The sequence below is a fragment of the Neolamprologus multifasciatus genome, chromosome 3 (genome assembly GCF_963576455.1).
Source record: "Neolamprologus multifasciatus chromosome 3, fNeoMul1.2, whole genome shotgun sequence".
In the NCBI taxonomy this organism is placed as follows: domain Eukaryota; kingdom Metazoa; phylum Chordata; class Actinopteri; order Cichliformes; family Cichlidae; genus Neolamprologus; species Neolamprologus multifasciatus.
In genome coordinates, this window is record NC_140441.1 from 30,478,887 (window position 1) to 30,503,131 (window position 24,245).

A 24,245-nucleotide genomic window follows, 5' to 3' on the forward strand; every position below is an offset into this window, starting at 1 on the left:
CGTTATTTTCCCAGTTGGAATGGTTTATTTTGCTTTAAATCTCCTCGGCAGTAGGAGACATCACCCTGCTGTTTGCAGGAAAGAGTTCAGTCAGTCATCAGGGACTGATGGTTAAAACTGATACAACCTCCACAGTATTTTTCCACTACAGCGGGACTTTGGCCCGCTCAGACATCTGGTCTGGAAGATTCTGCTGAGCCTGCAGAGAAGAAAGATTAACTTATTTTTTATGGTTTGTGGAGATTTACTCTGCATGCCTCTCTCTGTTTTATATTTTAGCTTGAACTCTTTTTCTGATAAGTTATTTTGATCCCTTTTTGGCTGCTTGTTTCTGTCATTTGCCTGTTTCCTCGTGGAACTCAAACTTATTTAGTTTTCTACAATTATGACGCCGATATCTTTCACTCCAAAACTGCAGCTTTTTTTCTAGCTCCCATAACTTTACTTAACCCAGAAAACTGCTGGATTGAATAGGAGCCAGACATTATTCATCAATTATCAATATAAGCAAGACTAGATGTGCTTATAATAGGTTATGTTTCAACCACGGTGGAAAATGTAAAAGGAATTTTCAGAGACGACATCCAATAACAAAAGAAGTAAAAACCCCTAGAAAAGCTTAAGTGACATTCAGAAAACAAGATAAAATGAAGATAAAACGGTACAATAAAATAAATAAATGGTAATTTATAGGGATGGGTACCGGTATCCGGTGCCATCATGGCACCGGTTCTGACATAAACGGTAGTAACTAGACCGAAAAGCAGCGCACATTTCGGTGCTTTTTTTTTCCTGAGCTGTGACACACTTTCTTCTTCCTTACATTTGTATTGGCGGTTGGCAAACAACTGAAAGGTGCATTACCGCCACCAACTGGTATGGAATGATACACTTTGGATTCCAGCCAATCATTTTAGTTTCCGAGGATAGTAGGCGGGTCCAGGTACGTACGTTCTTTTAGAGTTGAGCTACAGATTAAAAACGCCCAAGGCGAAGCGGTCAAAAGTCTGGCTGTACTTCACAGCAAAAGATGCAAACTCAGCAGCCTGCAACAAGTGCTTTAAGCTGATACTGTGCAAAGGAGGTAACACCTCGAATCAGATGAAACACCTGGCGACGCATAGCGGGTTTTTTTTTTAAAGCCGAGAAATGCACTGTATTTGATAGCTTGCTGTGAGACCTCACACCGAGCGCATTTACTGCGGGTGTGGTGCCTGTTATCGGACCCGGAGTTAGTAACATCGGTAGATTAATGTTGTTCGTGTGTAATTTACGTTGAGTAGTTTAACCACGTTATTACATTAATGCATCTAAGGTGAACTAGCAAACACCATCATAGCTACATGCGGCTGTCTTCTTGTTTGATGGCAGATACTCCCTTCACCCTGGCCAAAAAGGCTAAAATGACCAAAGAAAGAGTGGAAAACAGCTAAACATGAGAGGTTTTTGGACAAAATTTGTGTTTTTTCCATTGTTTAAGCACTGCTTCCAGCCAAGAGTGATACCATATATGCCCCATAGCTGCAGAAAAGGCTAACATTGTTATCTTTTTACAAAAAAAACCCAGCTGAACATGAGAGGTTTTTGGACCAATTTTGTGTTCTCCATTCTTTAAGCACCGGTTTGAGCACCGTTTAAGCACCGGCACCGTTTCAAAAGTACCGGTTTGGCACCGGTATCGGATAAAACCGAAAAGATACCCATCCCTAGTAATTTATTTATTCATTTTGAGAATTGTGCACACAAAACCTTCCATATAAACATATTGTTTCTTCGTTCCTTATATATGCACACATTTGCTAAAATGGCGCAAATAATTAATTTATTAATTCTCACATTGGATCCTCGTAGAAACTCTTCTTCCCACTTGTGGATCTTTGCAGATATTTGGATAGTTATTTTGAAGCCTCTGTCGAAATGAATGAGGAGAGATGCCCTAAAAATCATGGCCAGAAAATGCATGAAACTGTCATTCAAATATGATTTTTTTTAAATGCCTAAAGTTACGTAACTTTGCAGAATAAGTTTTTTGTAAATCTTTTTCTTCCTTTCTTTTTTGTAAGATATATATTTTTTTTTTAAAAATATTGGGTTGGAAAAAGAAAAAAATGAAAACCTATTGGCCAGTGAAGTTAACACTGCTTTGAAAGCAAAAACAAGGAGAACCAGATCCAGGCTATTACTGTATCCTGATACGGGTTCTAACCTCTGTTGTCGTCTTCCCTCGTAGAAAATTGACGCGCAGGCGATCGAGGAGTTCTACGGTCTGACCTCGGACATTTCCAAGAACTCTGAGTCAGGATACATCCTGTTCTACCAGTCCAGAGACTGAACCAAGGCGGTCGTAAGTCCCCAACAGACTGTCACTCAACAGAGGGGGGAGGGGCTTATGGCAGCCACCTGCTCCGCCCTCACTTAAGTATCCAGGCTTATTTCCTGTAGGCGGAGCTACACTGGAGTGCCACTCGGGACGGGTTGAGACGTGTGCGGCAGGTCTTGTGACAGCCTTCTGGATTACCGTTCAAATCCTCTGTGTCCACACTGCTGCAGCAGAGCACCTTAAAAAATATATTTTAAAAAAACATCCACTAGAGCCCCCCACACACCCCCTGGCAGATTCCACAACACTCGCTTTGCACTGTGGGCAGACTGACCAATCCAAGAGGCTGACATGTGGAGGACGAGCAGGAGAAGATGATGCGGCATAACCAGCTGTTTTGGATGCAACTGGTGTCGGGGGGTTAAGGTCCGAGTCGGCCCTTTTTGTGGCTTGTTGCACTGACACGCAACTCCCCCAAAGATTCCTTTAACGTCTGACGGCACTGTCAGACGTCCCACCTGTCACAGCAAAACCACTGACACTACCTGTAGTGAGTGAACGGCTTGAATGTGAGCGCGGCGCTTTGATGATAGTTTGCGGTGTTTTGTATAGTGAAGTTTTGCCAATCACGTCCTGCGCAGTGTTACAGGCGATGGTTGAAATGGAAACCAGCCACCAGGGAGGTGCTGATGGAGCTGAAATGTTCCCCACACTCATGAGTAAAGCTCTTTGTTTCAGGTTTAAAATTCTTAACTAAAAAAATAAAGAGAAAAAAGTGAAACCCGTTGACCAAAAGTACAATTTGCAGCTTATATAATTTTTTTTTAAACAACCCTGTTTAAAGAAAAGAATACTTTGCCACATGTTATATTTTTTAGTCCAATCCTTTGGATCACCAACAGTCCTGTTCTAGATTCCAGAGCATCTAGAGTGTCTAAAGTGGCTGGTGGTTAAACTTCCTGGTGTGTTGTGCCATTTTGAGCCACTCATGGTGCCACAGTGGGGGAGGGAAAAGAGCTCAAAGGAAGTATTTCAACAGCATAAGCTAATTTTTAAAATGCCAGCTTCTCATGGTTTTGACAGCAAGCACATGCTCCTTTGCTCTCCAGGATGTGTTGTTGTAACATGTCTGACTTTTTTAAAGATGCCACAATATGCACATTTGTACTTTTTCTTTTTCTTTTTAAAGGGACGCACTATGAGACTAGTGCTTTTTTTTCCTTTAAGTCAGCTCTGATATCCACTTTACACACTACACGACACGCAGTGTCGAAGTTTGTCGAGTTTGTCTCATGTGCTTTTGGATGCCTCTCTGCGCACACACGCCTTTACCCTTCTACAGCTGGTTCATCTCGCAGTTTCAGCCACGCCAATTTTGACTCTGGCTTAAGTGTTTTTCGTGCAGCTGCAGCTCTGGCAGGCAGTCAGGTTTTTACATAACACGTTTTCCACTCCAGAATCGTAAATTGCAGCCTTTGGTGACGCTGAGTGATGCTAAAGGTCTGCGGATGTGATCCGCTGATGCTCGGCTACTCGGTTCATTTTATTGCAGTAAGACCGTCTCTTTCGTATGTTTGTCTCGGCCGCTTTCAAATTGCTTCCCCTCCTCAGCATCAACAGTAGCTTCAGATTTAGGGGCGAAGCATCCTGTGAGATGAGCTGCATCGTGGTTATCTTACTGTTTCTGAAATGCTCATTAAATTGCAGCATGGGCTAAATTGAGTTACTTGAATGTTAGCGCTACTCTGGGCAGCTGATTGAAGCTAATTAATCAGCTGAGCATTTTGTGATTCCAGTAAGTAGTGCTTCAAGTGATCACGTAACTGGATAATTTTGGGCAGGATTTCTTCTTCCTTAGTTAAAAAAAAAAAAAAAAAGTAAAACTTGCATATGTAGGTAGGTTAGACAAAAAATAATTAACTGCAGTCTTCCTTTAGAGGGGTAAAAGTGGAGAACTGGGTTACATAGTAAAATTCACAAGTATAACCAAGATTTATGTTTACTTTCTCTCTTCTTATTTAAGGATATTACAGATGAATGTGTTTGTGTAGGTTCTCGGTCATCCAGGTGATGTTGGTCTTGACAGCTTAAGGAAGAAACTGCACTTATTCATTTCTAAAAACAACAACTACTTCCAAAGGGTCGACCCCCATTAGGGGTTAGAAACCTGAGAGACACCTTTTGCATTTAGAACTTTTTCAAGCTCTCTTTACTACAGATTCATCTTAAAACTGCTGACAGGCTCTGCTGCCGTCTTTGTGGTGCTGAATTCAGATTGGCAAGGCTTCAGTCACACAGGCCTACAGACAGGTCAGTGATTATCCGGTGACCAAAAGTTTATCCTCCAACCAGTTGTCAAGTGGTTGCTGGCTTTTGCCAGGGTACTGCATCCAAAACCTCCAACTTGTGGTCGCTTTATCGATATTTGACTTTAAAGGTCTCAGTTTTTCAGTTTGCGTCACACATTTTGCAGTTGCACTGCCAGCTGTCGAGTATTTTGTGAGTCCTTCATGCAAACTACCGGTGACCACGGCAACCTGCTAGCAACCAAAGAAATCGCAAGGGGGCATTCGGTTCAGCGCGGTATACCTCTTTGGGACCAGTTCCATGCTAGCTACTGAAAGCAACCACTTGCCAACCCATCTAGGAACATACAATTTTCCCTAGCAACCAGTGGTTGCCAAATGCCACCAGCTGGTCTCTAGGGCTGTGTGTCCAGTACAGTCACAGAACACAGAAAATTAAGTGTTGGTCTGTTTTTGTTTTCTTTCTTGTCCTTAAAATGTCTGAAAGTCCAGCGTCACGTCTTCCAGTTGCTTCCGAATAAAACTTTCGGAATTTAAGATTTCAAGGGTCACAACATGTTTGACATATTTGCTTGCATACCTGACTGCCTGTTTGAACTCAGGTCTTCAAATTACTGCATTTCTCTAGTATGATGAAGACCAAATATTTAAAGATCTTAAACTTGCCAACTTTGAGAAACAGAATTAAAACTTACAAACAGGGTTTGATTGAGTTGATCTGAGGAGAAGCCTTTTTAAAGCCTCGGTCTCACTTTCCACCTGTGGGTTAACCCTTTCCGCCTCCGTTATTTTCTTATTAATTGCACAAACCAAATATAGTTACCCTTTTTTTCACCCCAGTTTAGTTATTTTGTTGTATATTTTACACTCCCAAGCTGATAGGCCTCCATGCTATTACTCCATCATAACAGAGCTGCAGCAGATGCAAAGCGGATTTGGAAAAAAAGCTCTATGCAGCCTTTAAGGTGTTTATATTATATAGCTGTTGAGTTTTGAATGTTAACATGTACAGTCAAATTTAAAAAATAAATAAAAAATAGGGCTGCTGCTTGACCTGTGACATGTGGATTTGGTTGCATCGCAATACGGTGAAGTTGCTGTCTCCGCTTTTAAAACTGAAAAGCACTTTTAAATATTTGTCAGTAAACTTGTCATTTTTTACCTTCAATCGTGCAATTTAGTGAAAGTAACAGCATTCATGCTTGTGGCTGTACAGTGTTTTCACTTTACCACAACCTAGCACTTGTCAAAGTCCTGACTCCCAGAGTTAAAAAGTAAACAAATGTAAGGGAATTCAGGTTGAGTCTTGAAGGCGTATCACATCCCCCAAAATATTGCAAAGTAATTTTCATTTCTTCAAAGAAAAATTTAAGTGCTCTGAAAAGTGGCTAAGTGACACTTTTTATCATCATTCAGGTTTTATGTCCGTAACACAGAGCAGCCAAAATATGTTACAAAATAATGTGAGCTTGTGGATTTCGCTCTCTTTGCTGCATAAGCCTTTCTGTTAGTTCTGCCAGCACGAGAAAGTTTAAAGTTGGACGTCGTGCAGCCAGAGCCCTGGCCTTAACCTGCTTTTTCCAACGCATTCTCATCCAGATGCATCCGTTACACACCAGGTGTCCTCTAGCTTTGGTGCTCTAATGCTATAATGGCCATGTTGAACACAAATACAGTGCTAATGAGGAGACTGAAGGTGGTGACCCTGTTTTTCACCCAATATGGACCTTTGTTGCACACTGGTTAGGTTTAGGTGAGATTTAGCCTGTCTAGTTTGCATAAAGTTGCTTTCAGCAGCGCCTATATTGTATTTCCTCAGTATAAAGTTGACATGTGTCTGTTAGTTCCGCATGTTGCAGAATCCTGCAAAATATGGGTTATCCAACCAATCACGTTATCTTGGTTTCAAGGTAACAGCAATATGACCAATCTAGATCAGGGTAGGTAAAGTTAAATCACTGTCAGCCTCTTCCAAAGTCATTCTGTCCATTTATGTTACATAAAATTACAACTACAAATAGTATAACTGAACAAATACCTCATTTGGCTCAAAGTTCTCAAATCTGTGTAAACGACTGGGAGGAGATCGAGCGACTTCCTTGACGATGCATCCGAAACACTTCACTCAATGAGTCGAAGGTTCAAAGTCAACACTATTTCTCTTTCACGTCTGTGCTGCTCTTTAACTAATCAACTTAAAGGAAGTAATCTACATTAAAGAAAAGTGATGCGCAATTTTTATGTTTTGTTTTTTCTTGGGGGCTTAGTAGTTTTATAACTTTCGGACATTTAAGAAAGTCATTTTTGGCTGCAAATGACTTGAAACACCAACAGAATCTGTGGACTCTTTAAGTTGCGTTCATACATACCAAATGATGTTTATATTGTTTTTATTTCTTTTCTTTTTTTTTAAATAAACAAAGTGTAGGTGTACTCAAAATGTAAATAAACACAGACAAGCACAAAAGCACATTATTAGGGAGATGGAAGTCCACAGATTCAGCTGGAAGCCTTTTTTTTTTTTTTTTTTTTTAATATGAAAACCAGAATTCATTGAAACCTTTGGCTGTACAATGTGTTGGATGCTTATGTTGAAGCAAGGCTCTTTTTATTTAAATATTATTATTATGAATGTCCATGTTAACATTTTTTCCTTTGATGTTCTGCATTGTTTTTATTTTTATGTATTTTACTAATTTTGATTGTCTACTGTTGTCTGCTGTTTGTAGGCAGCTCTGGAAATCTGAGGATTTATTTTGATCTAATTTGGGGAGTGTGAAGTGAGAGATGTGTACATAAATACAGATGTTATTATTGGAATATAAATAATTGCTTGCTTGGAATAATCAACAAATCTAGATCAAGAATATTAGTGTACGTTATCTCTCAAAGATACCTTTCTTATGGTTGATATCTTCAATCTGCCTGGTGCTTTAAAAATTGCAAACCCCACCCATCTGGCACACCGGGCAGGCCAAAACAAACAAACCCAAATATATGGAATGGTCACAATGGAGCCGTGAGTTTATTAACATACACTCACTTTATAGACATCCTCTTATTAGATTTTGGTGTGCAAAAAAATACATGATTGTCCAAAACCTGATATGTGATCACAGTGTTAGAGGAAAAATCCACTTTAGGTTACATAAAGGATTAAAATAAATCAGCAGCTGGTGTTGGTGTTTGTTTCATTTTGTGTAGTCCTGATTGTGTTCTAATGATGATCCATGTCTATAAGAACACAGAAAAACGACTATACTGGATTGACAGAAACTGAGGGAGATGGTATATATTAGTATTGAGCTTCAAGTAGTTCCACTGCAAAGTTTTCGCTATATTTAACTTTCACATTTATATGCTTGACAGCACTAATTTATAGATATTGCAGATGCCGTTGTTATGTCTAATGCAAAAGTTCTCCACATCTTAGGTAATGTGGAGCTTTTTAGCTAAGATGTGGGAGTGGTTGCTGGAGTTTGCCGGCTGTCGATGGGTGAAATCGGTCACAAAGAGGTTATTACACCAAAAACCACTTTGTTATTGCATTGGGTTTAGCAGATTGCCGTGGTTGCACAAAATATGGCCATCTATTTGCAATCACTAACTGGAAAAAGTGTGCAACCATTGTTCACCTTGAAAGTTAAAGCTCCAGTCAACTTTGAAGATGACCATTCTCCGTTTCAGGTTTGCGTTGTAATTTTCAGTTTCACTATCATTCCGCAAATAGTTGGCAAATGTTTGCAAACAAGTTGGCTTCTTCCATGCAAACCAAAACCAACCAAAGCATTTGCAAGAAGTAAAACACCTGTCCAAGTTTTGAAGAAATATCTTAATAACTTAATAATTAATTAATTAATAAAACTAAATTTATATTTAATAGGCAGAAAACAAACTGAATTCTTGTTTTTATACTCAAATTTGAGCCGACACTGTGGACTTCTCAGAGAAGTCAGAAATTTAGTATAACATTCAACCCCTAAAACCATTTATGTCAGGAGTGCAAGTAAATAATAGTCATTACAGACACGTAAAAATACAGCAGCTGTGGCTTAACCCTTACATTCGGTGGTAGTCTAATAAATTTGTTAAGCACTGTAAAATAAAATGTCATCAGCAACGAGTGAAAGCTTTGGAGCTACACCTTCAATTCCAAGAGTATTAAAATATTGTCAGAAGAAAAGAAGTGGAGAGACAGAGGCCAGTTTTTGCAGCCTAAAATATAAAAAGTTCCTTTTAGAGAAATATTTTCATCTGGTCATTTTTATTATTGCTTTTATTGTTTTATAGATTTTATTTATCTAAAATTAAGCATATACGTCAGCGAGTAACAGAAGGCAGCAGTCAAGCATCCCTTGTGTGCTTTTTGAACAGCATTATGGGAAATTGATGAAATGCAACAGCTTTTGTTGGTGTGGGGGAGGAGTCAGAAGCACCGACTGACAGCTACAGGTGGATTTTTCCTTTAACAGTAGTCTCTTCAGAGCTTTTGGTCGTCCACATCACTCCCCTTTTCAGACTCACCAAATAAATGTGTTTAACACAGTATGTGACGGACATACAGTGACTGAATGCATCATTAACACTCTAATGTATGTTTTTAGTGTGCAAAGTAGCAGCAGCCTCACCGAGACCAACACTGTTAAACTGAAGGTCAGGTAAACACAAGTAAGGGAATCTTCTTTTTAAATGGTTGCATATTTTTGTACCAGCTGAACACAGGAGGGTTTTTTGTTCATGCAGAGTCTGCGACTACAGACTGATCTGAAGGACCAGTAACCAAGTTGTCCTCTTGGTGTTTGTATTTGTGGGGCTGCTGCTGTCTGACGTTCATTCTGAATCCGTGGAGATGCAGTGAAGTTTGGGAATGACGGCTGGTTCTGATGGTGTCCAAACTGAAATAAAACACAAACTGGTTTTGATGATAACTCAACTCTGCTCTCAGTCTCTTTCATTGATAATGTTTGACTATAGCGTCTTGTTTTTTTTAAAACATACATGCAGAAAAGAGGAGGTAATGCAGTTGTGTGAAAAAAATAGTCACATCTTTGCCGGTTGAACAGAAATTAAGAGGGTAAGTAGCAGCTAGATGCTCGTAATCTAATGAGTTGGATCTTTTCAGGATGAGTAACTAAAATTGGTTAAAATGGCTCTTTGCTAAGTTGTCTGTAATGAGTAGACACAGCAGTGGTCCATTAGGAGACCTTTTATGTTCAAATGCTATGCTTCGTAGATCAGTGTAAAAGTGGCTTAAAAAATAAATAAATGTATTACTCTGAAAATGGTCAGGTACAAGGACTGTACTGGAAATGGGTGACAAAGCAGGTCCAAAGAGAACTCTTAACAGACCTTCAGAAAGCCTGCGAACTGATGCCCAAGACCACTTTAAAAAAATTACAAGACAGTCTGGCTCCTTGGAAGCAAAAAATGCAGAAATGAGAGGTTGCTCGGGTGCTGTACAAGCACTGTCCATATTTAAAGTCGATATAAATAGAGGATTCTGATGATGTGGTTTTAAAAAAAACTAAAAACGGATGCACAGTGAAAAACTTGAAAAATTAAAAAATAAATAAATTCCACTGAAGTATTTAAGAAAAAGAAGCTTGAAAGGTTAAAGGGACTATTTATTTTAAAAAAACAAACATTTGCTGTAGAAGCCCAGAAAACAACTATTTACCTGCAATCAGTTGTTTGTGCCAGTCTACCGTGACTGCAGTTTATTTAATATTTGTACTTGTTGCTGTACAAAATTAACCTCCTGAGACTTGAGGTTGTTTGTTGCCTGCTTGAGAGGCATATTTGTCCTCTCTCTCTATTTGGACAGTTGGACCTGGTACATGTAAAGAAAAAAAGTGTCCTAATATGGGGGGATTGGGTTTATTTTGCAGCATAGCACAATAAAGTCAGTATTGTGTAACACTGTTTTAGAAAAAGGTGCAGTAACCCTAAAACATCTGAAAACGGTGTGAATATAAATTATTTCACATTTTAAACCCTTTCCCCCCTTTTATAACTTAAAAAAACCCCACAAAGACTTAAGCTTCCCTCTCTGGGTTAAAGCCCGTAGCTCTTCACTCAGCTGCCACAACCAGCAATTAGGATTTCTTTCTGCAACCTCAGTTTTCCTGAAAGTTTGCTTCAAGTTAAGGAGCCATGAGCCAGAAAAGCAGGGAACCGCTACTTCAAGTTAACACAGCATCAGCAGACAGCTGGATGGTCCAGAATCCACAGTGACGCTGTTTACAAACCTAGTATTTTGTGCTGAAAGTCAAGTTATGCAAACATTGCAAACATATAAAACTGAGGATACTGGTTGACTGCAGGCATTTCGTGAAAAAAAAAGAGAGCTCTCCAGTTTTTACATGGAAGCTGAAAAGCTTTCTGCCTGCCTATTCTGTGTGAGATCATCCACCCCTGGAGGCTTTTTTGTCTTCTGACATTATTGCTCTTAAGATGCTTGTCCCGATGCCAAAAGCATGACCGCACTCCAGCTCCGAGAACCCGTTGAAGCGGCGCACTGACTCAGTGCGTTTATCCCACTCTGGCTGCACCGTGAGCAGTAAACAATGACACAGGAGGCAGTTTGACATTTAATTCTCTGCAGGTAGGTGGTACATTCTCAAACAGCAGGTTCACACAAACACTGATGGATTTTACAACAATACAGAAAAAGAAATGCCTCGTTTCTTTTACAGGGACAGAAAAAATGATACATTCACCTGCTGAGGGTGAAGGACGGAGTGCACAAGTCCAGAAATTAGAACCGGATACAAAAACGACAACAAAAATATATATCTTTGTACAACAAGTTGCTAGTTGTTTGGCACTATTCCCAAACCTATTTTGTTTATCTGTACACTGAGTGTGCGCACAGACTGTAGGAAAAACCATGTATGTTGGGGATGTTAACGTTTGCAATGAATTGGCAAATATCGCCCTCTTGTGGTAAAAAGGGCAACAGCACCTCTGAAATCTTGCTGAAGACGGATCTTTGTACTTTCCTGTTGGTTTAATGAATTTTGACACATCATAATAACCTTTAAAGCAGGCATGGATGCATTTATACACGGGATTGATGCAAGTCAGAATGTTTGTGTCCGAAAGATGTGGCACATATGGAAGCTTGTTTGTGACACAGAAAAAACCCCCAACAAAAACATTTTTGTTAACCATATATCAACATTTTTAAACTTGATATCGAGTAAATGACTTGAAACACTGAAAACACTATTATTTTTAGACGATTGAGTTAGTAGGTAGGGTTTGTGATGATAACCCAAAATTGTGAGTTGGACACCTGGTGCCTTAAAGGAAGAAGTTCCACAAATGAATAAAATGTAACAATTAGCAATATAGCATATTGGTAAGCGAGGGTTATACTTTATTGACATATGGATGGCATTTTCTTTTATAGTGGCACAAACAAGCTTCCACAGACAAGTTTGAAGGGCTGCTTCTCCTCTCTGCAGCTGCAGCTGATCGAAGAAATATGCAGCTTTTACTGGGCCGCTCAGTGCATCACAATATGTTGGTATTAAGAGGAGACGTTAGGACTTGGTTGGGAACACATGTCTGTACTGATATGATGTGACATACGGAGGTACAGTAATGTTAAATCTGGTTTACAAAAAATACAGTATACCAAAAGTTGGTGAATTCTGGATAGACTTCATTGCTATTTACAAGTGGGGAACTTAAAGTGACTCAATCTGTGAAAAGAACCGCTTACAACTCAAAGGCAACACAACTTGTAGTGATTACAAGTAAACTTTCATTATATAAAAGAAACTTCTGATCAGTCCACCAGCGTTGGCTCCATTTTCAATCTTTTGACTTCCATATGACCAAACTGGTGTGTCTGTGATGTGCTGCTGATAATAGCAGGAGTCCCTCTGAGCTGCTTTAAAATACAAAAAAGAAAACTTTCTTAGATTTTAGATGTCATACTGTTAAAGTAGCCAACGTTTGAGACACCAAGGCCAACAAATCAAATGTATAATTAGTATGTAAAAATAATCCCTGAAAAAACACCAGCTAATTAGCCTTGGATCAGTATGACATCAGTGAGAGTTGATACTCACCTCAGGCACACCTGCCTTAAAGCTTCACCCACCTGCTTTATGGTTCAGTCATACTAAACAGGAATGGAAACCTCTCACTGGTTGCCAGGCTCTTTGCTAAGTTGCATCTTTTTTTTTTTTGCTGTCAATTGCAGAAAGTTGCAGCAACCAAATGGCCACCCAGAGGTTGGGCAATGAACATCCTCAACTTCAAATCAGACCCATTTGATTTCAAGGTTACTGCACAAAAGATTGGAGGCAACCTTCCTGACTGACTGGAAGAGGTTTGCAAATAAGTGCAGTTTTATTTATAAATGCAGATGGATTACCATCTGGTTTCAGGTTTCAGCTGTATGTATTCTGGTTATATTCCTTTATAAAAGCCTGGTTGCTGAGCAACTCTGTGATGTTGCAGTTAAATTGCCATCCTACAGCAACTACGTCATTATTTGTGGAGGAATTTCTGCTTTAAATCGAAATCTTTGAGGTTCCGGCTGGACACTGAATGTAAGTAGTTAATGCCAATTAGAATTTCTGCTTATATAGACAGCAACAGGTTTGCAATTTTCACAGATTTATTATAATTAGTTGCCATCTTATCACAAATCTCAACGCCAAACTGACAGCAGGCTGACTCCGCCTTATTGCCGCCTTGATGAGCTAACATTGCTTTGAAGACGGCAACTGACTGTGAGTGGTTGCAGACCTGGTCTTCATCTTTAAAGCAACATTTCAAAGGAAACAGATTCCAAGTGCATTGGACACAGTCCGGATGAATTCAGTCATGCCACATTCTCAAGACGGGGACTGAAAATACTTGTTTCAGACAGAAGTTGATCGGAGGCGGTTGCACGATTTGTAAAGCTACTCAAGCAGAATCTAGAATTAAAATATGGATGTGAAATCGGAGAATAATAGACAGAGTTTACTGTTTTAAACTAAAGAAGACAATCTTTGGCTGACTCCACTCACACTGACACATTTACCATTAAAGCTGAAGTAGGCAGAAATAAAGAACAGTCCTCTCAAAATCAGGGGCTCTTTGTTTTAAGTCCGACCCAACAGAGTTCTTCTTAGAGCATAAAACATAAACCTATGCTGAATTTTGGCTTCATATTGGGTTTGAACCCCACTATCCCAGGTTAAAGTTTTCGGCATAGATCTTAATTTGTAGTCTTAAGAGCTTGAACAGAAGGTGACTGGACCATCGTGAACTGGACGACTGGGAACCTACACAGGCTTCTTAATTTATACTTAATTTATACGTAAGTGGGCGACACCAATGCCACTATTTCTATTTATTTGTGCTTAGCTTGCCTGTGCTGCTTAAAACACCACTCCTAGCACGATTTGATGGCAATGATCAGGGTTTTTTTGTTGTTGTTTGGTTTTGCAAACTCTCATGTTTGGCCAAAGTCCCGCACTTTACTTTCTAAAACCTGAAAACCCAGAGGGGGAACAGGTGTATGTAAGGTTTTTTTTGTCTCCATTGATGGGAGAAACAAAAGCCACCTGCTGCAGCTTTGAGGGCTGATTTATAGGTGAAAACCTTCTCGAAATGCCTTTTTTATGTACATTTTTTAGCTATTTAACCATTTTCAAGGGCACAGATTCAATGTTAAACATCCTAATTACATATTCAGGTATAATAATCGACATTTTAACCAAATTTACTGCAGATGCAATCACACTGAGCTTTTTGACCTGCAGTGCTCATTGGGGAAACACACTTTGCAGGTGTTTTAGATCATTACTGAATGTTAAGCAGCTACATCACATTTGCAAAAGCAGCTTAGTGCAGGTTGCAGGAAAAAACAAACAAACGGAGTATGCCTGGTATGATTTCTGTACACTGAGTGTCAGAAGATGCAGTTGTAGAAACAGGGCTTAAAATATGAATCCATCCTGTACACGTTTTTATTAGTGGATCCACCTTCAGGTAATCTCATTGATTTATTCTTCCTTCGTTTTTTTGAGTCTGAGAAGTTTGTGTCCTTCATTTCTTCTAGTTTTCATTCATACCCATGCTGAGTTCAAGAGGGGCCAAAAAACGTGGGAAATTCCAACTTCCAGCTTGGAAAACCCACAGCAGGACGGTTATGAGGTCAAGTGGGAATGTCAGGGAGAGACCTGTATTATTTACACCAGTAAGCGTCTCTTTAAGTGAATCTGGAACTTGACCGGTTGTTTCTCTCCTCTCCCTTCATCATACCATCGTCTCTGAGCCGGAACCTTTCCCGGTGAAGAAGTCCCAGAAATTAGTGGTCGGCGACGGCTTGCTCTCCTCCTGCGGCGTCTGCCTCACCCAGATGCTGTTCTCGGTCGAGCCGCTCAGACTCGAGCTCAGAGAGAAGCTCAGCGCGGCGCTCAGACCCGGGCCTCGACGGTCCTGGGCATCCGAGTCCTGAGCGTGGAGCCTGGGGGTGGAGGACGAGGACAAGGACGAGGAAGAGAAGGAGGACTGGGATAGGCTGAGCAGGTTGTGGTGGGAGTGGAACTGACGCATGTGGCGGATGGATTTACCAGGAGGGACCTCACCTGCAGGACCAAGAACAGGACACGGTTTCAGAACTTGAAAGACAAAAACTATTTATTATCTTAAAGTTGTGTAACATGAGTCATAGAGCGCTGTGAAAAGTATTTGCCCCCTTCCTTCTGGATTTCTTACATGTTTCAGATTGCCGAGCAAATTTAAGATAGAACAGGTTAAAAAAAACTTCTGTGTCAGCATCGCCCGCCGCCACTAGGGGGTGCTGTCGGCACACTTATCGTTCCCACAAACGTCCACAACCTCCAGCAGCCAGCGTGTGGTCTGTGTTACATTACACTGCCCTCAGAGATGCTTTCACACATGGTGGTGAAACTGCAGAGCACTGTTTCAGGGTTTTCTAGAGACTCCTGTCTCAGGCAGGAAATTTACCTAAAAATCAACAACTGCTTGAAAAGACAAGTAAGCAGATGCTAAACCAAGGATCACAGCTGAAAACCTCAAAACCTTGCTTTGTGGTATCGTTCCTGCTCCTGTCATTAATCTAAATGTTTTAAATGTTGATTTTTCTTTTGAAAGAAACAACTTTAAATGAGAAGTTCCTTCAGGTCTTCAGAGCCTCACATTCACAAAAACTCAAGCAGACTAGTACCGTATCTGGTGTCCTGCCGCTTCCTGTTCTGGTTCAGTTTGAGGACGTTCAGGAAGACCTCGCTGGTCAGGCTGCCATCACCGCCGCTCCCATCCGGGGGGAAAAGCGGTGACGGGGGCTCCAGTGGGGACAGGCTGCCGCTGGAGGCTCCCACTGAGTCCAGAGACGCCCCCGTGTCCCTGCGACCGGTGGACTCGCTACCGCTCTCCACTGTCAGGTGACTGCCGCTGTGACAGAGCAGAAACACGCACGTTAAACTGAAGTTTTCTTAGTGCAGACGAACATAACCAACACCAGATCTCATGACGGCTGATCCACTGACTCACGGTTACCTGAGTTTCCTACGCAGCAGGTAGTCGATGATGTCCGGGTCGGTCTGGATCAGACTCATCAGGACCTCCTGCTGCAGCTCTGCAGAGACCTGCAGGAACACACATCAGATTCAAGCATCACTGAAAATAATTAGCATCTCCAGGACGGCTGGAACATCACAGCTGTCTGGTGAGGGGGAGTCACACTGGGGGAAATGGGCAGAGTCAGTCGATCCTGGACAAACTTGGAAGATAATAAGGGTGTCCAAGGTCGCCAGGACATGAATATTTAGTCTGACACTTTGAAACCATGAGCACTAAGTATAAGCTCTGATTTCAGATTAACATAGTGTTAATGAGAGAGCCTCCTCTGCCCTGAGGCGCAGCCAATCAGAAGAAAGTGAACTTAGAGAAAGGGGAGGTCAGGTATAAGATAAATAAGGATTATTGTGAACTTTGCAAAGCTGCTCTAGTAGAGTCCAAGAATAAACACGCCGAGTTGGAAATGAGCGTAACATAATAAAAGATTTCTGAATCACTTCCACAAATGACTGAAAGCGCGCTGTGTGTTTCTAGTACCGTGAAGAATCTCCTGTGGTTCTGTATGAGCATCAGTGTGACGCTGATGATCGCCGTGCTGTCCTCGATGCCCATCACCTGCGGGCTCACGTCTCCCCCGTGCTCCTTCTGAAGCAGGTTCGGCCCGAAGATCACGGCCAGGTTAGCGGCCGTCATCTTGTTTCCGGGGATCTGGAGAGCAGAGGAAGAGGAGGCAGTGATGGAGGTCAAAGTGCAGTGATGGAATATGCTGTGGTAAATTAAGTTTGCAAAACGTGATCCTGTTGGATTTCTTTTTACATTACTGAGAACCAACAAGCATCTGCAGAGTAAATGTCAGGACAGCAATGAAGCAACACCAGAATATTCATGCAATGTATTTTTCTCCAGTATTTCATGAGAGCAAAACGGACAAATTGGACAGTTTTACTGACTAAACATGCTTTTTCTGCGTTTCATCTTGCTTGTCGACAGCTCCCAAAAGCATCTGGTAGAGGTGCAACTTACTGAGGGACCTACCTTAAAAACTCTGTGTTCACAAAGGCCAGTTAGTCAGAAATGTTTGCATTTGTAATCTGGTTAAGTATCAGCCAAGACCCTAACCCTCAGGACGACCACTAAGACAACATTAATAACATCTGCCAACCAAAAAGAAGCCGAGGAATTATTCTGGCAGAGTTCTGACTCTCTCTCCACTAATTTTATATCCTGGACAGCCAACAAAATCATTAACATGATTTTTCTTTAATAATATTATCTAATTACCTTTAGGCAGTGGAAAATACTACGACTACTACTACTCATAATAATAAGGTAATACTTTATAATAATGCCACACTGGTAAGCATCAGTAAAGTATTAGCAAGTGCTTAATTCACTGTACATGATTAGACTTTAAGATGTCATTTATAAATACAGATATGTGTATCCATCTGTTACTGTTACACCATGTACAGCTATGACTTCATCATTACCAGTAATACACATAATCATAATCACGACAAAATATCTGAATTTATAAATGGCATATATGGGAGGAGTAATGCTATGTAAATGATGAAGTAAGCACTTGCTAATACCTTAATAATGTTTAATAGTGTGGCAATATCATAAAGTGCTACCAATAATAATAACAACATTTATGTGCATAATATTTATGAAACACACAAGAAATTTCAGTAGTTTAAAAATTAAAATCAGCATCCTCCAAAGAATAAATCACAAGCATAAAATCTGAATGTTAAGAGAAACATGGCGGTAAAATAAGAAGGTTAACGACACAGTCTAATATACAATGAGTTCCTCCACAACTAAGAACCCCCAACGACCACCTTCTGTCTTTGAATGTGGGAACAGTTACTGCACTGTGGTGCCAACTTTCTTTGTTTCTTTGCTCTGTTACGAGTGTTTTTTACTGGAAATGGATGGAATTCGATTAGGAAATGATATTATATTTATGTGCTTGAAGGATTGACACTGCCCTTTAGGGTGAATGCTTTCATTTTGTGTTTGTGTGGCTTCGACCTCGATGCCACTACTACGAGAGCTTCCAAAGGCTGAGGAGGACTTTATCAGTCATTGGTCCCACCTCCTCATCGTTGGTTCCTATGCTGTCCTGTGCGAAGCTCTGCACGGTGTGTAACAAGGTGAGGAGGCGCAGCAGTGTGTCGCAGTTACAGGGAGGCAGCAGGTAGAGGAGGTGCTGGAGGTACTGCAGCTGGTCTGCTCCTCTCAGAACTGCAGGAGGCCCAGAGAGGAGGAACAGGAGGAGGAAGTTAGTTACCCATCACATCACTAATTATACTGAAACAAAAACTGAAACTCAATCATTAAAGCCAGTGTGTGTTTTTGTGTGTGTCTGTATGTGTGTATTGGGGGGACGCATGCATACAGTTGGCATGCAGGAAGGCGGGGTAGAGCTCTCTGGGCAGCAGAGGATCCGGCATGTCCCTCAGAAACTCTTTGAGCAGTGCTGCCACATCGTGGACACTGTGCTCCTCATCCAGCTGGACGTCAACGCCCACGTCAAAGTCCTCCCGTAGCTGAGGAGCGTGCACGCAAACAAACACACATATTAGTGTTTAAAAACAACAACAACAGTGCCTTCAAACTCATGTTCGGGTCACGATGGGGCCACGGTTCCCCGATGGACACATTTCTCAAAAACAGGATCTCACACATCATCAGCTTTTCCCTCAAAGATTATTTTTATATTCGTGCATCCAGCTTAGACCGACAGGAAACACACGACGGTGAATCAGGGGACATGCAGACCTACACCACTCCTCTACTGCTGGCAATAATCCACGTTTTTTTTTTTTCAGGGAAAATGTGAATGAACGAGTTTCTGTATATTTTTTCCAGCTTTTTTCCTCAGTTATCAGCACATCAGGAGGAGTTGGACCCCAAATAAACAACAACAACAACAAAAACTCAGAATATTAATGGTATATTATTAGTGGAAAATAAAAATAATTTAAATTAATTTATTATTTTAATTCAATTAATTGGAATAATTATCCTAACCTGTCTCACTCTCTTCTTGGAGCTGCCGACTCGGAAGATACCCACAATCTGAAGACCTGGAATACAAAATGTTACCACACACCATCTTTTAAAAATTTACATATGGATGGACTCAAATAAATGACACTGAAAGGCTGAAAATTTGGGGGACTTAAAACCTCACCATAGGTCTCGATGTGACTGCAGCACCTCTCCAGCACCCGAGGCACCTGTCTGTAGATGGGGTTGAGGCTGAGCTTGGTTTGGGTCCTCCCCTCCGACGAGCTGCCACCCGGAGACTTGATCAATTCCAGTTCAGCCGGGTGGGAAAGCTGCAGCGCTTCCAGCAGGCGAGACTGACTCTCTACAAGGTCAGAGATCGAGTCCACTGATAGACCACCCTGTGGAGCAAAAAATGTTCATATATGCCTATAATATGTTCATAATTTACATAAAAGTACAATATTTATTCTCTTTTTAGCTCAGTTTTTGGTCTTCACCAGTCCCTAAAGATGATAACTTCCTTTATAGTGCTTGAATATCTCATCATGTTCTCCAGCTGGTTGTGAAGTTTGACTGAGTGCTGTTTGGTGATAAGCTATGTAGCTCTTTGTGGGTTAGTTAGGGCTTTTTCCATTAAAACGACCGTGTGCTGCAATTGAAAGTGGTGTGAGTGAGTGTTGTTAGGTCACTAAAATGAGGGGAAATTTTACAATCGGTGGTATTTCTTTGTCGATTTATTAGCTATGACTTTCATCTCACATAGTCATTTGCACCACTGTTAACAGAACAAGGTCCAGATATGTAGGAAAATCCATAATTAATTACTAAACTCCAGTTTTACAAAGTAGCGTGTGAGGTCAAATGCTCCAGCACAGAAAACAACGAGGAAAGGCAGGCATTAGTGTGGAAAAAAGCAAGAGACGCTGAAAGCTGAGGCAAATATGTATGAGGTGATAATGGGATGGAAAAAAGCTCACAACAGATGACAGTGCAGGCTCGAGAGAGGAAAATGAGATGTGAGAAAGACAAAGGGACGCTGATGACAGAAAATGGAAAGTATATTTGAAGATGGATGGCAGGAGAAGAGGCCAGCAGAGGAGAAGAGTCAGCTCCTATCGCTTGTCTTGATGTTACCATGCAGTAAATGTCAGAGGAGCCGAATACCACAGAAATATAAATCACATGTCTATGGCCTGCAAATAGTTTCTGGAGGAACATCAAGAAATTCCCCACAGCTCAGTCCAGCAACATACTGCAGAAATGAGAAGATATTTCCTCCATCTGAACATGACTCATTTGTGTTTTCTACAATAAATGTGCAGTTTGGCCTTATTTATGCAAAAATCAGTGAAAAGCCACCTTTACTTGCAAACTTACACTAGTTTATGCCATCATTTCCATGCTTTTTAGTCATTATTTACGTAATCAACTGTGCAATACAATCTGATATGCACTGTTTCAACTTCCACTCCTAATTTTCTTCATTTCGGGGGTCTCAGCCAGTGTTTCCCAAATGGTGCGCTCTGGGGCAAATCCAGGTGTTCTATGGGATTTTGGGTGACCTACACATTAGCATCATAACTTCATAAAAAAGTAATGCGTTACCTTTATATTCACTATGTTCATACACATCGAATACTCTGACTGACAGGTGGATAGCAAAATTTGTGACAGGTGGAAACTGACAAGCCACAGCTGATAATGAGGGCAGACAACCACATATCCTGAGCAGGTGGGCAGGAGCCACATGAGAAATTGGATCTGTTGTGAAGGGCCTTTATAAGTTAATTGGTGTGGCTCTCCACAACAGTCCCCCTGTCCTCCTAACTATCAGTCCTTGGAAATATTAATTGCCCAGCCCTGCTTATTGCTCCAGCCCTCAACAACAGTCCCAGTTATTCATGTGGCCCCTTAGAAATATTAGGTGCCCACTCTTTCACATTGGTGTAGCCCTTCACAACAGTCCCAGCTTCTCATCCTTTGATAAAATAAATTATCCAGTCCAACTTATTGGTGCGGCCCTCCACAACAGGCCCACTTTTTCCTACTTTCTGCAAATCAGGATCCAGATGACTTCATGCATTTAGAAACTTACTTAAGCTGACCTTTGTTGATCTAAAACAACTGTATTCAGCAAATGATTTGCTTCTTTCTAATCTTAACCTTCATCAGAAACACATTTTGAATATTAGAGAAAGTCTGCAAATGACCTGCTATGCCATGTCATTCTGTTTGAAATCCAGGATAGTTTGCCACTTCATGTGCAGCTCGGTGTTTTGCACAGTTGTAATACTTATGTGAGAGAGACCATCCCTGTCTATCATCCATCATAACACTGTCTAATGCTGCCATCGCTGCCCCTGTACAAGATCAAATAATATTTCAAGCTGTCCTTACAGCAGGTTCTCTTGCACTATAATTCTCCTGTCAGACACAACATAGTGACAACACCAGTGAGCTCCCGCTGCTTTATTATTCATGATAATATATTCATGATTCAAGATCTCCACATGTTTATTTCCTTTAAACAAAGACCTGCAATGCTATAGACATTTCCATTCCACCAGTAATCTTATTGGAAAATCAATATCCTTAACAAAAAAAAGCATTCTTAGTATTTATGGTATGGCATAAAGTGGCAGATTTATGCAAGATTATAAGGCTCAGAGTTGCTTGTTTCTTGTTTTTTGCCTGTAAAATGCACTTGTTAGATCTATCTGAATTCACAGATGTATGTAGCTGTTCTATATGCCCACAGTTGCTCCAAAAGCTGTATCAAAAGCCACTCAAAAACAGGCAATAAGAAGGAAATCAGCAGCTTGCTTCGCTGCAGAGAGATTTCCATACCAAGGCCTTTCCTGGTGACAAACACAGTGTTAGCAGATTTAGTGCCTGCTCCCACCGATCACTAATACAGTGGGGCAAAAAAGTATTTAGTCAGCCACCGATTGTGCAAGTTCCCCCACTTAAAATGATGACAGAGGTCAGTAATTTGCACCAGAGGTACACTTCAACTGTGAGAGACAGAATGTGAAAAAAAAAATCCATGAATTCACATGGTAGGATTTGTAAAGAATTTATTCGTAAATCAGGGTGGAAAATAAGTATTTGGTCAATAACAAAAATATAACTCAATACTTTGTAACATAACCTTTGTTGGCAATAACAGAGGTCAAACGTTTACTATAGGTCTTTACCAGGTTTGCACACACAGTAGCTGGTATTTTGGCCCATTCCTCCATGCAGATCTTCTCAAGAGCAGTGATGTTTTGGGGCTGTCGCCGAGCAACACGGACTTTCAACTCCCGCCACAGATTTTCTATGGGGTTGAGGTCTGGAGACTGGCTAGGCCACTCCAGGACTTCCAAATGCTTCTTACGGAGCCACTCCTTTGTTGCCCGGGCGGTGTGTTTTGGATCATTGTCATGTTGGAAGACCCAGCCTCGTTTCATCTTCAAAGTTCTCACTGATGGAAGGAGGTTTTGGCTCAAAATCCCACGATACTTGGCCCCATTCATTCTGTCCTTAACACGGATCAGTCGTCCTGTCCCCTTGGCAGAAAAACAGCCCCATAGCATGATGTTTCCACCCCCATGCTTCACAGTAGGTATGGTGTTCTTGGGATGCAACTCAGTATTCTTCTTCCTCCAAACACGACGAGTTGAGTTTATACCAAAAAGTTCTACTTTGGTTTCATCTGACCACATGACATTCTCCCAATCCTCTGCTGTATCATCCATGTGCTCTCTGGCAAACTTCAGACGGGCCTGGACATGCACTGGCTTCAGCAGCGGAACACGTCTGGCACTGCGGGATTTGATTCCCTGCCGTTGTAGTGTGTTACTGATGGTGACCTTTGTTACTTTGGTCCCAGCTCTCTGCAGGTCATTCACCAGGTCCCCCCGTGTGGTTCTGGGATCTTTGCTCACCGTTCTCATGATCATTTTGACCCCACGGGATGAGATCTTGCGTGGAGCCCCAGATCGAGGGAGATTATCAGTGGTCTTGTATGTCTTCCATTTTCTGATGATTGCTCCCACAGTTGATTTTTTCACACCAAGCTGCTTGCCTATTGTAGATTCACTCTTCCCAGTCTGGTGCAGGTCTACAATTCTTTTCCTGGTGTCCTTCGAAAGCTCTTTGGTCTTGGCCATGGCGGAGTTTGGAGTCTGACTGGTTGAGGCTGTGGACAGGTGTCTTTTATACAGATGATGAGGTCAAACAGGTGCCATTCATACAGGTAACGAGTGGGGGACAGAAAAGCTTCTTACAGAAGACGTTACAGGTCTGTGAGAGCCAGGGATTTTCCTTGTTTGAGGTGACCAAATACTTATTTTCCACCCTGATTTACGAATAAATTCTTTACAAATCCTACCATGTGAATTCATGGATTTTTTTTTTCACATTCTGTCTCTCACAGTTGAAGTGTACCTCTGGTGCAAATTACTGACCTCTGTCATCATTTTAAGTGGGGGAACTTGCACAATCGGTGGCTGACTAAATACTTTTTTGCCCCACTGTATATCTGACCTCAAGATGCAGCCTGTGATGACTGGAGGCAGATTTTCACAGAAATTATTCAAAACGTTTTATACAGAAATGATTTTTTTATGTTACAATACAATCCATTCCCAGATTAGCAATAAATAACCATTTATCATCATCATCATCATCATCATTGTTTATTTATATAGCACCTTAAAAAACACCTGGTAGACCAAAGTGCTGAAGAATACAACTATAAAGAGTAATAATATAAGAACAATTTAACACAAAAAAAAATGCATGTTTCATAACGAGTAATGAAGATAATCATCAGAAGTCTCATTTCTATCAAATGTTACCACTGAGGCAGGGCTGTGTGTGCTGTTTACCTCAATGACCGACTCTTATCGCCTGCACTCGATAGCTAGTTCAGGTTTGATTGCAGTTATATGGCTGTAATGATACTCATTACAAGCTTTACATAACCACTGGTTCCAGATCAGCATGAAAAGAAATTACAGAGTGTAATGGCCTCTAACAGAGACGGGTTCACACAC

General features: G+C 41.0%; 2 protein-coding genes across 5 annotated transcripts in view; one reads left to right on the forward strand and one right to left on the reverse strand.

Annotated features, from left to right (window-relative positions):
- The window catches only part of usp12b (ubiquitin specific peptidase 12b), a 28,140-nt gene extending 20,345 nt beyond the window's left edge, over window positions 1-7,795 (forward strand). The window contains exon 10 of the mRNA XM_085140076.1: window positions 2,231-7,795. Within this exon, the coding sequence (XP_084996202.1) occupies window positions 2,231-2,332 (102 nt within the window). The 3' untranslated portion in view covers window positions 2,333-7,795. The remainder of the gene's footprint in view (window positions 1-2,230) is intronic.
- Window positions 7,796-11,203: 3,408 nt separating this feature from the next.
- The window catches only part of arhgap36 (Rho GTPase activating protein 36), an 81,747-nt gene continuing 68,705 nt past the window's right edge, over window positions 11,204-24,245 (reverse strand). For all 4 annotated transcript variants that reach the window (XM_085140025.1, XM_085140054.1, XM_085140045.1 and 1 more), the window contains exons 5-12: window positions 19,385-19,601; window positions 19,222-19,277; window positions 18,587-18,737; window positions 18,284-18,432; window positions 16,717-16,887; window positions 16,159-16,247; window positions 15,827-16,053; window positions 11,204-15,224 (exon numbers count right to left, since the gene is read on the reverse strand). In XM_085140025.1, coding sequence (XP_084996151.1) covers window positions 14,893-15,224; window positions 15,827-16,053; window positions 16,159-16,247; window positions 16,717-16,887; window positions 18,284-18,432; window positions 18,587-18,737; window positions 19,222-19,277; window positions 19,385-19,601 — 1,392 coding nt within the window. In that variant the 3' untranslated portion in view covers window positions 11,204-14,892. The remainder of the gene's footprint in view (window positions 15,225-15,826; window positions 16,054-16,158; window positions 16,248-16,716; window positions 16,888-18,283; window positions 18,433-18,586; window positions 18,738-19,221; window positions 19,278-19,384; window positions 19,602-24,245) is intronic.